General features: G+C 30.6%; 1 protein-coding gene across 1 annotated transcript in view; it reads right to left on the reverse strand.

Annotated features, from left to right (window-relative positions):
• Nucleotides 1-19344, reverse strand: part of relch (RAB11 binding and LisH domain, coiled-coil and HEAT repeat containing) — a 56140-nt gene continuing 36796 nt past the window's right edge. The window contains exons 11-18 of the mRNA XM_073830558.1: nucleotides 17423-17522; nucleotides 16613-16695; nucleotides 14350-14413; nucleotides 13019-13157; nucleotides 10736-10852; nucleotides 5271-5359; nucleotides 4900-4970; nucleotides 1-626 (exon numbers count right to left, since the gene is read on the reverse strand). Of these exons, the coding sequence (XP_073686659.1) occupies nucleotides 506-626; nucleotides 4900-4970; nucleotides 5271-5359; nucleotides 10736-10852; nucleotides 13019-13157; nucleotides 14350-14413; nucleotides 16613-16695; nucleotides 17423-17522 (784 nt within the window). The 3' untranslated portion in view covers nucleotides 1-505. The remainder of the gene's footprint in view (nucleotides 627-4899; nucleotides 4971-5270; nucleotides 5360-10735; nucleotides 10853-13018; nucleotides 13158-14349; nucleotides 14414-16612; nucleotides 16696-17422; nucleotides 17523-19344) is intronic.

Below are 19344 nucleotides of genomic sequence, written 5' to 3' on the forward strand. Positions count from 1 at the left end.
TAAGTACACAAGTGGTCTTCGCTTTTTATTATCTTATGACACGAATTTTCAAATATACATGATATTGGGTACTGTTCTCTCGATTCACTGTATTTTACAGTTATTTACTGTTGGAGCATATCCAAAATAAGAGAAACAAAACCCCAAACAATTTTACACACTTATAGAAAATATTCTCCAGAGACACAGCAGCAACACATAAAGACAACAAGACGAGGAAGGAATCATTGTTTTGATTTCATAAAGTTCACATTGTCCAAAAAAACAAACGAGAAAAGGTGTAGTGATGCAAATAAGCCTCTGAAATAAAATCATAATAATAAAAAAGGAAAACATTGAAACATGAGTGCAAATTTCTTTGGAGAAAAATTGAAAAATTTAAGACATAAATATGTTAAAAATATAGCCTGTCAAATTAAAGATGAACAAAAGAAAGGCAGACGATTGACTTCAAGTAGGAGATCCCAGAAAGTGGAGGGTTCGTGGGAAACAGCCTAAGCAGCTCTCATTTCTTTCTCTGGAAAACATTGGCCAGCATGGCACCTGAGGTGGTCAGCTGGCCCATCTTACTTAGAAACTTGGTCTTGGCATCCTCACCCACCAGACTTGCTGCAATAGAGATGGACCTGAAAAGAGACAGCACTGGATTCAAGGGTCGTATAAAGACTGGCTGCTGACAGGACCAAACTGGCAAAGACGATACTTTATAGTAGAGTTTGAGGGTTTGATTAGTTTCATTGTCAGTCTCTGTATGGCAAATGTATCACTGTGTTGTCATTTTGGTTCATGTAAATTAGACTATGCTCTATTAATAATTATATTATAAAACTAATATATATAACTAATTTATTTATATTATTAAAAAATTGTATATACATTATATAAATATTATGCTTTTATATATATATATATATATATATAATTTAAATTATTTCTATGTATATATAAAAATATAAAAAAATCATGCTTTCTTGTATTTTGTATAAAACAGAAAAACATGACATTTGATCTATTATTGAAATAAAAATATTTTTCTGAATATATATAATTCTGAACATACAGAAATCAGAATATATAAATGTAAATCAGAATAACTATATATATTTTCTGAATATATAGATACAAATTGTCATAAAAATGTAAATCATGAATATACAGAAATGAATTTGAATATATACCTTTAAATCCAAATATATTAATGTAATTTATGAATATATAGAAGTAAATCTAAATATACAGTTTAAGTCTGAATGTATAAATGTAAATTGTGAATATACAGAAGTAAATCTGAATATATATTCATAAATCAGAATATAAAAAACATAAGTCAGAATATAGTTATAATTCTGAATATACAGAAATAAGAATATAAATATTTAAAATCTGAATAGAAATGTAAATCAGAACATAGTTATAAACCTGAATATATAGATCCAAATTGTAATTTTAAAAATCTGAATATATAAATTTAAATCTGAATATAGTTTCAAGTCTGAATATATAAATGTAAATTGTGAATATAGAAGTAAATCTGAATATATATTTAGAAATAGAATATATAAACATAAGTCAGAATATAGTTATAATTCTGAATATATATATATGTGACCCTGGACCACAAAACCAGTCATAAGGTTAAATTTGACAAAACTGAGATTTATACATCATATGAAAGCTCAATAAATAAGCTTTCTATTGATGTATGGTTTGTTAGGATCGGACAATATTTGACTGAGATACATCTATTTGAAATCAGAAATCTGAGGATGCAAAAAAATCAAAAAGACTGAGAAAATCACCTTTAAAGTTGTCCAAATTAGGTTCTTAACAATGCATATTACAAATCAAAAATTACATTTTGATATGTTTACAGTAGGAATTTTACAAAAAATCTTCATGGAACATGAACTTTACTTAATTTCTCAATGATTTTTGGCATAAAAGAAAAATCAAAAATTTTGACCCATGCAATGTATTTTTGGCTATTGCTACAAACAAACCCCAGCGACTTAAGACTGGTTTTGTGGTCCAGGGTCACAAATTTAGAATATATTTTTAGAAATTAAATATATAAATGTAATATCAGAATATAGCTATAAGTCTGAATATATAGATACAATTTGTAATATAAAAATGTAAATCATGAATACATAGAAGTAAATCTGAATAGTTTAAAATACGAATATATAAATGTAAATCTGAATATATAGTTTTAAGTCTGAATGTATAAATGTAAATTGTGAATACATAGAGGTAAATCTGAATATATATTTATAAATCAGAATATATAAAGTCAGAATATAGTTATAATTCTTATATTTAGAACTCTGAATGCAAATGTAAATCAGAATATAGTTATAAGACTGAATCTATAGATCCAAATTGTAATATAAAAATGTAAATCATGAAAATAAAGAAGTAAATCTAAATATATAGTTTAAAATCTGAATATACAAGTTTAAATCTGTCTGAATATATAAATGTAAATTGTGAATATATATTTAGAAATCAGAATATATAAACATAAGTCAGAATATAGTTATAATTCTGAATATATAAAAATCTAAATATATATTTAGAAATCTGAATATATAAATGTAAATCTGAATATATAAATGTAAATCAAAATATACAGTTATGTCTGAATATATAGATACAGACTATAATAAAAAATATATAAATGCAACTCATGAATATATAGAAGTAAATCTGAATATATTGTTTAAAATCCAAATATATAATGTAATTTATGAATATATAGAAGTAAATCTAAATATACAGTTTTAAGTCTGAATGTATAAATGTAAATTGTGAATATACAGAAGTAAATCTGAATATATATTCATAAATCAGAATATAAAAAACATAAGTCAGAATATAGGTATAATTCTAAATATATAGAAATCAGAATATATATATTTAGAAATCTGAATATAAATGTAAATCAGAATATATAGATCTATATAGGTTATAAGTCTGAATATATAGATACAAATGTAATATAAAAATGTAAATCATGAATATATAGCAGTCTTAATATATAGTTTTTAATCCAAATATATAAATGTTAATCATAAATATATAAGTAAAGCTGAATATATAGTTTTAAGTCTGAATATATAAATGTGAATTGTGAATATATTGTAGTAAATCTGAATATATATTTACAAATCAGAATATACTGTAGTTATATATATACCGAAATCAGATTAGAAATCTGACAATATAAATGTACATCAGAATATATAGTGATAACTATATCGGGATTTACATTTATATAGTCATATTTATAAGTCTGAATATATAGATCCAAATTGTAATATGAAAATGAAAAAAATCATGAATATATAGAAGTAAATCTAAATATATAGTTTTAAGTCCAAATATATAAATGTAAATGTGGAGTACTTAAATCTATATATTGCAACTTATTTATTTAATATAAAATTATAAGCCTGAATATATAGATAAAAATTCAATATATTATTGCAAATCATGAAAATATATATATATACGTTTTTATTGCTTTTTATTGAAAACAATACGCTTATTGTACTATATTAATTACTGTAATTATGGCTGTCAATCACATGCTGCTGCACTCATCTCAAGGCTCTTTTTTAAAGAGTTTTAACTAGCAAAACAGTAAAACCAACATGACAAAAAAAAATAAATAAAAAAAAATAAAATAAAATAATAATAATAATAATAAATATATTATTACATATATTAATATATAACATATTACATATTTTTGCCATATCGCCCACCACTAATCTGTATTTCACGCAGAAAGGGTGTGAATAAAACTCCAAGGTCATGCATAACACATAATTACATGATGAACTCGATCATTTTTGGGTGAAGATTTTCCCACCATCTCCATTTTACGGTTAAAAACACCATAAATTTGATAAATCACTTCGTCTTTTGTATCTTTTTTTATGTCTAGCTCTCTCAAACTTGTTCCATGCTTAAAATGTCACCCACCCAACTAATTAAATAAAAAAAGATGCCGGATAACCCGCGGCAGAACAACCCATGCCATTCGAGAGAGGCAGACTCCACTGATGTATCATGACTTGTAGTGACAGTCACAATGACAGACTTCACTTCAGTTATAAAGTTCGAGCATTTAAAAATATCTCACAGAAGCATGGAACCAAACCACTGGAAGCGTTGCTACGACACCAACTGTGAAATTCAAAAGACAAGTTCCATTTAGAATCAAACCACAACTTTAAGTTAAAGGTTTTAAGGAGTGCAACACGTGTTCGCAAGCTGAGTACGTTTTCGGAAACCCTAAGCAAGCAAAAGTTTGACTGTACATACCCTCCCGCTTCTTCACTTCAAGTCATTCAACTCTAAATTCAAAGTTCAGGAAATTAAAAGACATTTTCATGATCTTTTATATAATATACCAAATTACTATACCAAATTTGGAGTGGAAATATGAAATAAATACCAGTGTAGGAGTCCATGTAGCTTTACACAGCTGCTATAAGTGTAATATGAAGCAGAATTGCCTTTGGCCTACAGGCACAGCCCAAATGAAGCTGGTTTGCAATAATCATGTGGCTAAACCAGTGGCCTGCAATGCCTGATGGGAACTATCCTTGCAGTGGAGAGATTGAGTCAAACCCAAACTGAACTCAAACAGATGAATCGTTGAGGAAATTAGCCTGCAAAAGCCTTCCTTAGTTCTGCAAGATTGAGTATGTGCACTTGAGAAATTATTTATTTTTACTCTACTACTGAATAAGCACTTGTTCGCTTGTTTTTTTTTTTTTTGTGGCTGGAGAATTATTTAAAGTGAAACGGGAGAAGCAGACGACTTTCCTCTTACATGTAGACTCCATTCGCAGTAAATAAGAAAACGAAGAGTGTGTTTTTCCTCACCCTTGTGCCTCTCCAATGCCTTTGTTCTCCACTTTTATTTCGCACTCCTTTATCATGGAACTGAGAATAACCTGAAGGACAAACGGGAAAAAGAGAGGGAGTATTCTTAGCGCGCTGCTGGGAAGTCTGACATGCACGCAGACACACGCATATCAGCTGGACATTACTAGGCAAGGAAATTAAATAAATAGAAATTGGGTTATATATGACATGCAGCGTGATAAAACGTTGAGATGGCAAGGCTATAACAGGCGTAGGAAAAGGAGTCTGTGTTTTGGGTCTGTGTTTGATTAGGAGTAATCGGTGGTTGTTGTAGTTATGTCACACGGACTTGAAAAAAGAAACTATGTAGGCAAATGTTGATTTAATACCTCATGCTCCGGAGAGAGCTGCTCCATATCTGTCCTCAAACATCTCAGTCCAGGGAGGAAATGATTCACCATGAGTTCTTCAGAAATAACTTGCGCCCCAGAGTTAAGAAAAGACTATGGCAAACATAACTGTGAAGTATACACATATGTCTAGCCATTCACGGTTCAGTATGCATACTTGGGCGAAAAACAACAACAACAACAACAACAACAAAAGACTGAAAATAAAAAGGTAATTTCAAATGTAACGCTAAACTTATAATTAAATTTAAAATATAATCATTGAAAAAAAGTACAACTACACTAACAGTCATAGAGTGAAAAAAAGACTACAACTAAAATAAACTAATTCAAAATGGAATACTATATTTAACCTATAATTAAAATTGAAATGGTAAAACACTGAAAAAACAAAACAAATGAACTACAAGTACACTAACAGCCATAGAATGGAGGAAACTAACAAAAAAAAAACTAAAGAAAAAAATGTATTCAAAATGTAATATAATAAACCTATAATTTAATTTAAATGATAAAACACTGAAAAAATACAACTACACTAACATTCATAGAGTGGGAAAAAACAACAACAAAAAGACTAAAAATAAAAATGCTAAATTTAACCCTATTATTAAAGTTTCAATAAAAACACTAAAACAAAATACAACTATATTAAAACTAACAGAGTGGAAAAAAACAAAAAAGACAAAAAATTAACTTAAAATGTAATACTATAAACTTAAAATTTAAATTAAAATGATAAAACACTGAAGAAGAAAAATAACTACATCTATGCTAAAACTAACAGTCATAGAGTGGGGGGGGGGGCAAAGAATGGAAATAAAATAAAAAAAATAATAATGCAAAATGTAACACTATAATAAACCTATAATTAAAATTATAAGACACTGAAAAAACAAACAAACCCACAACTAAATCAAAACTAACAGTCATAGAGTGGAAAAACAAAAAAGAATGGAAAAAAATATTCAAAATGTAATATTATAATAAACCTATAATTAAAATTTAAATGATACAACACTGAAAAACAACTACATAAGAGTGGAATTTTTTTTTATATAATATAATAAACCTGCAATTAAATTTGATATTATAAAACACTAGAAAAAAAAATACAACTACACTAAAACAGTCATAGAGTGGTTAAAAAAAAGAAAATAAAAGAAAGAACTTTTTGAAAAATTAATATTATAATAAACCTATAATTAACAAAACACAAATAAAACTTAACTAAAACTACACTAAAATTAAGTTATTTTAAAAAAAGACAAGAAAATAATCCTAATTAAAATGATAAAACACTGAAAAGAATTAAAAATAAAATAAAACTACACTAAAACGAAGACTACACTAAATCTATAATTAAAATCTAATACTATACTTAATATTTAATAAGTAATTCAAATTGTAATTATAAAACACAAAAAAACTACACTAAACCAAAAACTTCATATAAAATTAAATACTATAATAAACCTATAATTATGTGTGTTGATCTATAAATGTTTCATTAAATAAACTAAAACACTGAAAAAAATCTACAATAAAACTAACAGTCACTGATAAATAAACCACAGATACAAATATTTGCTGTGAAAATAAAATATATTCATAATACTGAAAAATATACATATGTAATTGACAGCTTTGCTCACAATGCCTCTGAAAAATAAATAGTAATTAAAAATGTGTACAAAGTTTGATTTTGAAGAATAACTGTGGAAATTCAGTTTAATAAACGAAAATCTGCAAAAGAAAATGAATAAAACAATGAATTAAACAATAAACAAAGTGTTAACATGAGTTATTAGTCTCAGCTTGATGATCGGTGCACCCCTAAAAAAAAGTAACCCAACCGAAACCACCACAACAACTCGATATAAATTTGCGCTGTTAAACTCCTATCACTCTCCCATAATGACTTGCACTTTCACAGTAAATACACACCAGCATACAGTCCACCAATCCAGCCTCAACCTCATTGATCATGTTGCAAAACCTCAAAATACTGACAGGACGAGGTTTTACAAAACTGCCTGGGGGGCAAGCCACTGCTACAGGGGGGTCTCAACTGTGACACAGTGGACAAAAATAAAATCGAAACAGAGAAAGACGGTGGGAAGAAGAAGACAAAAGAGCATCTGCGAAGGCTGTATGCTGGGAATCCTGACCAAAGGGCTGGGCTAGGCTCTCTTCGCTCAAACGAACAACATCACAGAGCATTTAACGACAAATTCTGCCATCCACCCTGCAATTTAGTGTACAAAAATGGCTGAGGTTTATTTTCTTTCTTTCCCTGCCAGCGGGATATGCAAACATTTTCGCAACGACGAAGCTCTCAGAAGAAAAGGAGAGGGGAAAAAAAATGAGAGTGAGAATGCAAATCCAACTATGGAGACTCACGTCCAGCTTAAATAGTTGACCATCGCTCAAAAACTCAAAAAGCTCTGGCAGAAAGTGGCCACACAGACCGTGTGTTCAGTATCTGTTATTTAGTGAAACTGGAGGTAAAACTGTGGTTATACTACGCAAGCTGCCATAGGCCACAAAATCAGTAGAGAAACCAGTGAAAGATGGCTTCTGCTCCCAAACATCAGCAGTGGAGGTGTACAGTCCAATACCGCTGTCTATCTGTTTTCAATTTGTAGTCAAAATGTTCCTTCTTAAAGAAAAATCAACTGGAAATTTTAGAAATGCAAACCGCCGGGCATTACTGAGGCTTGCAAAAACAATAAAAACGCTTGATTGAGTCGTTGAGAAGCCTCAAACGGTCAGCCAAGCGATTGCCCACATGGACTGTTTCATGTAAACTGGTCCCCAAAATAGCAGGCCTTGGCAACGTGGCAAGCTTCAATCTGATTGGCTGATTGGTTTACTTAAATGCCAGATTTTTAAATCTCTGTCCAACTGAGAAACCGTATAAAACAATATGTATAAACACAATTAAAGAGGACTATTTTCAGCAGAAGTGATGGTTTTAAGGGGACAGTTCACAGAAAAATGAAAAATGACTTCATGATTTATTCACCCTCATGCCATCCTAGGTGTATATGGCTTTCTGACAATCTGAGTTAAATGAACAAAATGTCCTGGCTCTTTCAAGCTTTATAATGGCAGTGAATGGCTGTCGAGATTTTGAATGCCAATAAGTGCATCCATACATCATAAAAAGTGCTCCACAAAGCTCCAAGGGGTTATTAAAGGCCTTATAAAAGCAAATTGATGTGTTTTTGTTAGAAAACGATCCATATTTAAACTTTATAAACTGTAACCTCTAGCTACGTCATAAAAATGTCCTGGCTCTTCCGAGGTTTATAATGGCAATGAACGGCTGTTGAGATTTTTAAGTCTAATAAAGTGCATCAGTCCATCATAAAAAGTACTCCACATGGCTCCGAGGGGGTTAATAAAAGCTTCTGAAGTGAATCAATGCGTTTGTGTAAGAAAAATATTCATATTTAAAATTCATAAATCGCAATCTTTAACTACGTCATAAAAAAGTCCTGGTTCTTTCAAGCCTTATAATGGCAGTGAATGGCTGTTGAGATTTTGAAGTCTAATAAAGTGCATCCATTCATCATAAAAAATGTTCCACACGGCTCAGGAGAGTTAATAAAGGCCTTCTGAAGCAAATCGATGCATTTTTGTAAGAAACCTATCCATGTATAAACTGCATTCTCTAGCTATGTCATAAAAAGTCCTGGCTCTTCCAAGCCTTATAATGGCAGTGAATGGATGTTGAGACTTTGAAGTCCAATAAAGTGCATCCATCCATCATAAAAAGTACTCTACATGATTCCAGGGGGTTAATGAAGGCCTTCTGAAGTAAACTGATGCGTTTGTGTAAGAAACATATGCATATTTAAAACTTTATAAATCGTAATATCTAGCTATTTCATTATAAAGTCCAGGCTCTTCCAATCTTTATAATGGCAGTGAATGGCTGTTGAGATTTTGAAGTCTAATAAAGTGCATCCAGCCATCATAAAAGTACTCTACACGGCTCCCGTGGGTTAATAAAGGCCTTCTAAAGCAAACCGATGTGTGTGTGTAAGAAAAACATTCAAATTTAAAACTTCAGAAACCGTATTCTCTAGCTATGTCATGAGGTCCTGGCTTTTTCAAGCTTTATAATGGCAGTGAATGTCCAATGAAGTCCAAATAAAGTGCATTCATCCAGCATAAAAAGTACTCCACATGGCTTCAATTGGTTAATAAAAGCATTCTGAAGTAAATTGACAGATTTGTATATGAAAAATATTCAGATTTAAACCTTATAAAACGTAAGCTCTAGCTATGTCATAAAGTCCTGACTCTTGCAAGCTTTATAATGGCAGTAAATGGCTGTTGAGATTTAAGTTCAATAAAGTGCATTAATCCATTATTAACCCCGGCGGGTTAATAAAGACCTTCTAAAGCAAATCGATGTGTTTTTGTATGAAAAATATCCATATTTAAAACTATAAACTGCAATCTCTAACTTCCACTAACTGTCATACACGTGCTCACAAGAGAGTGGCATTCCAGTGGATGATGTAGGACGCAGAAGCACAGTGGAGAGAGCAAAACAAAACACTGGTCACGAATTAGAAGTCTAAAATAATGATTTGAAAAGAAAAATGTTGGAGGTTTTCGATATAAGCCAAGAGGAGACTGTTTTTCCTTTGCAGTAAACAAAACTTGGTTCTCGTGAGACCAGCATATTCTCACTGGAGCATACGCTACAACTACGTTGTTCGCTGGAACGCCACTCTCTTGTGAACACGCATGACAGTTAGTGGAAGCTAGAGATTATAAAGGTATAAAGTTGATAAAGTTATAAATATGGATATTTTTCTTACACTAACGCATTGATTTGCTTCAGAATGCCTTTATTAATTCTTCAGAGCCATGTGGAGTTCTTTTTATGATGGATGGAAGCACTTTATTGGATTTCAAAATCTCAACACCCATTCACTCCCATTATAAAGCTTAGAAGAGCCATTCGATTTTTTTATTGAACTCTGATTGCATTCGTCTGAAAGAAGACCAAGGATACACCTAGGATGGCTTGAGGGTGAGTAAGTCATGGGGTAATTTTCATCTCTTTAAGTTGAAAACATCTTAACGATGAATTAGTCTCTTACAAACATGCAGCTTTTCTCTTCACAAGACATTAATTGTTGGACTGGAGCCATGTGGATTACTTGTGATGCTTTTATCAGTTATTTGGACTCTCATTTTCACTCATTTACTCAGGATCCATTGGTGGGGTAATGCTAAATTTCTCCACATCTGTTCTGATGAAGAAAACAACTTCATCAAAAGCTACATCTTGGATGGCCTGAGGGTAAGTACATTTTTAGTTTTTGGTGAACTATTCCTTTCTTTGCAGAACAAGTTTGAAAAGTAGTTCTAATGACACAAAATTGCAAGTCAAAATTGTAAGTGACTATAAAGGATACAACAGCAGGATAAGGCGCTGTATGCCTCAAACAGTTGAGTGGCAATGTCAATTCTTTTACTTTCCACTGTCTGCTGGTTGTTGCACAGAGCCAGTTTGTGCAAATGAGGAAGAACAACTGTGGAAAAAACAGACAGAGAACAGGACATGACGGAAACAGAAAATACTTGTGCCACACTAATGTATGTGCACTAAAGGGCAAACACAGTCAAAGAAGCATGACGGTACTGTTATCATCATTTTACACGCTATGGTGTTTTTCTCCGTGCAAATAGTGACAAACTTTGCATAAGTGAATGAACAAGACTCACAAAACTTGAGTCTTGAGTAGCACAGCTATATTTGTAGGAACAGCCAAGAATACATTGTTTGGGTCAAAATTATGCCAAAAATCATTAGGATATTAAGTAAAGATCAAGTTCCATGAAGATATTTTGTACATTTCCTACCATAAATATGGCAAAACTTTAAAAAAGGATAACTATTGCCAAAATGCAACCTGGGCTGTTTTTTTTTTACTGTAAATGAGACAAACATATATCTAAAATATGGATGCTCATTTGCACGAGTATCAGTGATGATACATAAAAAATACAAGCAAATGGTTTATTTCCACGTGCGAACAGCAGCATAAAGAGCAATGGAGCAACAACAAAAACTGTATTCACATATACTCAAATTATCACGCATCAGCAGCGCTTCTGAGAACAGAGATAATCAGAATAAAATATATAAAAAAAGAATAAAATAAATAGGCCTACACTAAATATATATAAATGTAATATAATTAAGACAAAACTAAAACACACTGAATCCTTCTATGCGTTTTGAAGAACGGTACCGGTCTTGTTCCTTCCGTCGGACATAAACGGATATAGCAGGACAGCCTATACCTCAGTGTACCTAGTTTTTAACATGTCAACATGCTGTACGGATAGACTGGAGCGCTGCCTGTTAACTGTTAGATCCGCGACTATGGCAAGCCGTTTTAGCCTAAAATATACTAAGTGTTACTCGTTGTAATTGCTTTTTTACTAGTAAGAATTGAATTAGAGAGCTCTATAATTTAATTCCTACTAGTAGAAATTACAATTAGAGAGCTCTCTAAATCAATATTTACTAGTAATAATTCCAATTAGAGAGCTCTCTAATTCAGTTTTTACTAGTAACAATTCCGATTAGAGAGCTCTCTAATTTAGTTATTACTAGTAAAATTGCAATTACAGAGCTCTCTAATCGTAATTCTTACTAGTAAAAACTGAATTAGAGAGCTCTTCAATTGGAATTATTGCTAGTAAAAAAAATATTTAGAGAGCTCTCTAATTGTTATTGTTACTAGTAAAAATTCTGTTGTAGAGCTCTGTAATTTAAAATGAATGGAAGTCAATGGAGACATATGACTAGTAAAAATTAATTTGTAGAGCTCTCTAATTGGAATTGTTACTAGTAAGAATTGAATTAGAGATCTCTGTAACTGGAACTGTTACTAGTAAGAATTGAATTATAGAGCTCTCTAATTGAATTGTTACTAGTAAAAATGCAATTAAGTCGAGTAACACAGTGTATTTTAGGCGAAAACGGCTTGCCATACGCGACAAAAACACCATCACATCCTTTCAATTTGTGGTGCGGGAGTTCTCATCCACTGGTCATATGGTGTGAAGACACTTCTTGACTGGCAAGATGGCCGCTAGCGGAAACCCAAAGATGAAAGTGAGTTGTTCAAAACCTTTCTTTTTAGTAAACTGTGTGCACAAACCATGTTCTCAATGCTCGAGTTCATGTGTAGAGACCCAGGCGATACTTCGAGCAAAGTTTCATGGTGTGTCGAGCCTTCTTAGTGTTGTAAAAATATCGATTTTGATGCTCTCAAATTTATGCCCCTAGTATTCCCATTCACCGGCCATTGACCACAAAACGAAATCACGGTCAATCTCAAAAACGGCTCGTTTGTCGTAATTATGCTTTTAGATATATGTTTGTCTCGTTTACAGTAAAAAAAAAAAAAAAAACAGCCCAGGTTGCATTTTGGCAATAGCTATCTTTTAAATGTTGATTAGTAATATGCATAGCTAAGAACCTCATTTGGACAACTTTAAAGGCGATTTTCTCAGTATTTAGATTTTTTTGCACTCTCAAATTTCAGATTTTCAAATAGTTGTATCTCGGACAAATATTGTCCAATCCCAACAAACCATACATCAATAAAAAGCTTGTTTATTCATATTCATATTTATTCTTATTGGTGATGTGGTCCAGGGTCACATAGAGTGAAGATGCTCACATTCATCTCTGAAGCGGGGTTCTGCGTTAGGTCCTACTCTTCCAAATGTTTTGATGATTTCCATGTGCAAAGAATGCTGGTCCTGATACTGAGGGTCTTCCAGAAAAGAGGCCAGCTGCATTTTCACTCGCTCTAGCAGCTGTTAAACACAAACACAAATAAGAGCAGTCTGTAAACCTTTGTTTTATTAATAAACTTTTTTATATGTTCATTTTTGTAGTAATTTAGCCCAGAATTGTACACAGATGTTTTATGCACTACCAGTCGAAAGTTTTTGAACAGTAAGATTTTTTATGTTTTTAAAGAAGTCTCTTCTGCTCACCAAGCCTGCATTTATTTAATTCAAAGTACAGCAAAAGCAGTAAACGTTTGAAACATTTTTACTATTTAAAATAACTGCTTTCTATTTGAATATATTTTAAAATGTAATTTACTCCTGTGATTTCAAAGCTGAATTTTCAGCATCATTACTTCAGTCTTCAGTGTCACATGATCCTTCAGAAATCATTCTAATATGCTTATATACTCATTCTAATATTTGCTGTTTGAGAAACTTTTTTTTGTATTATTATCAATATTTTTTAAGGATTCTTTGATAAATAGAAAGATCAGCATTTATCTGAAATAAAAGCTTTTGTAACATTATACACTATATTTTTTTGGGGGGGAAAGAAATCATAGAAATTAATACTATTTGAAAAGGAACCTTTAAATGGTTCAAAAGTGATGATAATGAAATTTATAATGTTACAAAAGATTTCTATTTCAGATAAATGCTCTTCTTTTGAACTTTCTATTCATCAAAAAATCCTGAAAAAAAAAAGTCTACTCACCTGTTTTCAACATCATAATAATAATGCTTTTTGGAGCAGCAAATCAGAATATTAGGTTTCTGAAGGATCATGTGACTGGAGTAATGATGCTAAAATTCAGCTTTGAAATCACAGGAATAAATGATATTTTAAAATACATTCAAATAGTAAACAGTTATTTTAAATAGTACAAAATATTTCAAAATTGTACTGTTTTTGCTGTACTTTGGATCAAATAAATGCAGCCTTGGTGAGCAAAAGAGACAATTTATTTAAAAAAAAAAACATAAAGAATCTTACTGTTCAAAAACTTTTGACTGGTATATTCATTTTTGTTGTAATTTAGCCCAGAACTGTTAGGATTGAATTTTTTTTTTTTTTTTTTTTTAATATTACATAAGATATTATATAACAATAACCAAACGTATCAATTTTCCAATTATCTACAGATTTAAGTGTTTTAAAATCAACAAATTCATGTGGGTTGTGTGGGGGTTTTGTAATACGGAAGACTTGTACCTCTTTTTGCGTTACGGTTTCCATAATTGTCCCGAAGGCAGGTATTGTTGATATCCTCACTGAGCTGAAAGCAGAAAATCCGTCACTACACATCCAAGTCAAACCATTCATCTCCCCACTAAAATGATAAAAGATGCATGAATGGAACAGAACCATGAGATGCCAATCACTTGATGGAATATGTGGTAAGCAAGATGATTAATGTCACATGATCATTCCCATGTCAGTATGAAAACCAAAACAGAAACAAACAGACAACAAATACCCAACCCCCCCAGAAAAGTCAAAATAAAAAATATCCAACCAAGAATAAGCGGAGGAGAGACAGGATATTTGGTTTTTAAAGTGTCTCATAGCTGCGGTTAACTCACAATTCAGGACCACTGCACAAGGTAATAAGGGCCGGAGCTACTCGCTTGTCAATTAAGGCTTCGCTCATGCCTCGAAGAACCAGCTGCAAACCAGTCAGATGCAAAAGAGAGACGGGGGGGTCAAACACAAATGGCCAAGAATCTAGCAGGGAAAGGGGGTGGTAGAGGAGAGACTGTAGTGCTAGGGGGCCTTGGGAGAGAGTGACTGGCAGCCAAACATGCCACATGGATGGACAAATGGACTGAATGAAGTGATGAATGAATTGTGGAAAGCAGGCGCCTTCTCCAAGCGTGCAGCGGCTAGTGTAGCCGGAACGAAGGATGTTAGTACATCGAGCACATGAGACATCAACAAAATAAGCACTGTCCCTCGAGCCTTGGTTTCATCAGGAGAGCCCGATATACACTTTTTTTTTTTTTTACACTGACATAACATCAGCATCAATTACAAATTCTGCACATATAAGGAATAATTATATCAACTGGAATGATTTACTTCAGTAATAAATATGCATATTTATATAATGCATCCTCAAAATAAAGAATAAAAAAATAATAATATAAAATAATAAAGACTTTTTATACCTTTATTTGTATTATGGCATTATTTTTGTAGCAATTAAGCACATTTAACCCTTTGTTGGTTAGTAGTCTATAATAAAGCAAATAAATATAATGCAAAATTAAATTAATTAAATTAAATTAAATAAATCATAAAATAAAATTTAAATAAAATACATAAAATCAAAAAAATAAAGTAAATGAAATAAAATAACATGAAAAACTAAATAAATTTAAAATAATTTATTTAAAAAATGAAATGAAATTTAAAAAATTAAATAAAAGTAACATGAAATGAAAAAATAAATAAAATTTCATTTAATTTTCATAAATACAATGAAATAAAATAAAGTAAAATAAAATGAAATGAAAAAAATATAATAATAAAGGAATAAACTAAATAAACAAGGAAATAAAGATGAAATTAAATTACATTAAATTAAATAGAAAATAAACTGAAAATGCAAAATAAAAGAATACAATTAAAAACATGAAATGGAATTTAATTAATGAAATAAAATAAAGTAAATAAAAAATAAATAATTAAAACAAATTGAAGCACAAATAAAATAAAATAGAGTAAAATAAAATAAAAGGAAATAAAAATACATTAAATGAAATGAAATGAAGTAGAAAATAAAATGAAATAAAATAAATGACATTAAAAATATATATATAAATAATAATGAAATTTCAAAAAATGAAATAAAAATAAAGTAAAATAAATATTAAAATATAAAATGAAATACAAATTGAAAAAAATTTAAATGAAATTTTAAGAATGAAAATTAAATAAAATAAAGTAACAAAATAAAATAAAAAACAAAAACAAATGTAAATGAAATAAAAATAAATTAAAAAATTAAATTACATTTAAAATAAAATAAAGCAAAAAATAAAATAAAATAAAATAAAATAAAATAAAATATGTATTGCATTTTTCAGCCACAATTTTAAGTATACGTCATTGTTTTTGTTAAAAATGTATAGTAATTAGAATGATATTTTTCACATTATGTAATGACAACTTGGTTCAATGTAATAAATTATAAAATCATAATGCAAAAAATATTCATTATCCTCAGTTTTTTTTTAGGTTGGTAAAATCTATATATAGTTTTTTTTTTTAAAGTTGAAATTTGACCCTGGCATTTAATTGTTTCGATAAAACTGCAGTATTTCTAAGTAATATCACCCTGCCATTAATTTCTTTTATCATAAATAATGTAAAAACCCATAAATCTTGACTCTGGAGTGGCTAATAAAGTCGTGGCCTCCTGAGAGAACCAAGGCGGAGGGAGGTGCATGGATGAAGGAGGCAGGAGACTTACATTTCAGGATCACTGGAGAGAGTGATAAGTGCTGGAACAACTCTCTGAGCTACTAGAGTTTCATTCACCCCCTTCACCAACAGCTGATTGGTCAGAGCAGGGGTGATGTCACACAGGATGCATGGAAAGAGCGAGCACAGTGTCATGGAACACAGCAGAGAGAAAGAGAGAGAGAAACAAAAGAACACAAAAAACAAACAACGGTAACAAACTAAAAAACAGCGCAGACATACAACAAAAAAAACATGACAGAAGCCCGAGGAGGCGCTGCACAGATAAATTAAATAAAACTGAGGACTAAAGAGGCCAGGCAAAATTTAACTAATGCTACAACCACAGATGAGGAGAAGGGGGTTTCTTAACACTCCTCGAACCTTCATTACGGATTTACAACGGGGTGGGGGATGAAATGTGGGGGTTTGTTACGTCATTTCTGAATGGCAATAGCAAGCGTGCTGTGGTGCAAAAGACGTACGGATGCTTTAAAGCTGCCACGACTTCAAATACAAGTAAACATTCAGTGATTTGACAGGTAACAAGGATGACAAGGCACAAGGGGGCCCTAGAGGGAGTGTGGACAGCTCTGAAAATACATATTTACCACTTCACACCAATCATTAACATTTTTAAAACATCACATTACAGCTCATTTGCATTAAAACAAGGCATTAGGTGATACAACTAATCATTTGACTGGCCTGGAGGATGATACATGTCTTTAAGCATAAACTTAAGGAAATATTTATAAACTATATGGCTAAAACTATATATTTTTAATGTTTAAAGCGTGATTTTGTTTCAAGGGCTTACCTCGAACATGCGTGCGGCGGTGCAGCGTACCAGTGCGGATGTATGGACCACTCCATACCAAAGCACTGTCAGGAGAAGCTCATGATATGCTGGGTTTGCCCTGGAGACAGGAAGTAACGGTTTTAGCGTGTAATCACAAAATGACAGTTGATGATCCGACAAAACCTGATCTTCCAGTCAGTTAGATTGCCATTAGCATGAAACGCCTGGTGCATTAGATCATCAGGATATGGGGGTCTAACAAATTGAGACCTGTTATTTTATTTTGTGCAGAACTGCTTAAACCATTATTGTTGGTTTACACAGGGCTCAACTTCAAGGATGACCTACTGGCCCGAGGCCAGTATGTAAGTGTTTTTGTCTTGCAAATGTAAACATTTGGTTTTATGTGACATTTGGTTTAGAATTCTGCTTGTCAACCTTTTAAGCTTCTGTATTACATTAAAACTTTAATACTAAGTTTATATTAACTTTTAAAGAACATTTAAAGAGATAGTTCACCCAAAAATTTAAATCCTGGACTATTTTAAGTATGTCCTTACTACGTTTTTGGGCTTTGAACTGCTGCATTGTCTATGCAGGGTCAGAAAACTCTTGGATTCGATCCAAAAAAATCTTAATTTGTGTTCCGAAGATGAACGAAGGTCTTACGGGTTTGGAACGACATGAGACTGAGTAATTACAGAATTTTCATTTTTGGGTGAACTGTTCCTTTAAATATAAGGTAATATCAATAAGAGGGAAAAACAAAAAACAAAAAAAAACTACTACTACACTTGTAATGTTTCGCAGTAAAAAGAGTTTAATTTACTGCTTTTGGAAGTTTCTTAAAAACAGTACAACTTCCAGCTGTTATTGCAAATTTTTTTTGTAACAATTTTTAAATAATTTGAAAACTGAAATAAAATAAGTATAAAAAAAAATCTGTGTAAAAATTGTGTAAGACACAATATTTGTAAAATGTTAACTAAATCATAAAATACCATTATAAATGTAAAATTAACATAAAAAGGTGTTAAAAGTGTGTAATTACTTTTTTCAAGTAATTAGTGCTCAAACGTGTGCCAATGTGAAACGATGAATCGGATCTAATCTAATAATAAACCATTTCGGATGCAATTAATCGTGAGTAATTGTTTGAAAGCACTATTTCCAAACGATGAAAGCATAATTAAAATACAATTTTAAATGTTAAAATGTGCAAAAAGTGTGTAATTATACTTCTCAAATTTAGTGCTATCAACCGATTAATTGCGATTAATCGCATCCAAAATAAAGTTTGAGTTTATATAATGTGTTTACTGTTTATATTTATTAAGTATTAATAAACACACTTACACATATATATTAGAAAGTAAATAAATAAATGTATATATAAAACATATAAATACATTATTTATGAATATATAACATATTATTTCTAAATATATACACACACATATTGCAATTAATCGTGAGTAATAGTTTGAAAGCACTATTTTAATATTATGTAAGCTCCAACTTTTTGCATGTGATTAATCACGATTAATCGATTGGATGCAATGCAATTAATCGCGATTAATCATTTGACAGCACAATTTTAAAACTAGGAAATCATAATTAAAATACCATTATAAATGTAAAATTGAAATAAAAAGGTGTAAAAAAGTAATTAGTGCTCAAACGTGTGCCAGTGTCAAACGATTAATCAGATCTAAATTATATATATATATATATATATATATAATATATATATATATATATATATATATATATATATATATATATATATATATATATATATATATATATATATATATATATATATATATATATATATATATATATATATATATATATATATATATATATTATATATATATATATATATATATATATATATATATATATATATATATATATATATATATATATATATATAT

Source organism: Garra rufa, chromosome 24 (genome assembly GCF_049309525.1).
Source record: "Garra rufa chromosome 24, GarRuf1.0, whole genome shotgun sequence".
In the NCBI taxonomy this organism is placed as follows: Eukaryota; Metazoa; Chordata; class Actinopteri; order Cypriniformes; family Cyprinidae; genus Garra; species Garra rufa.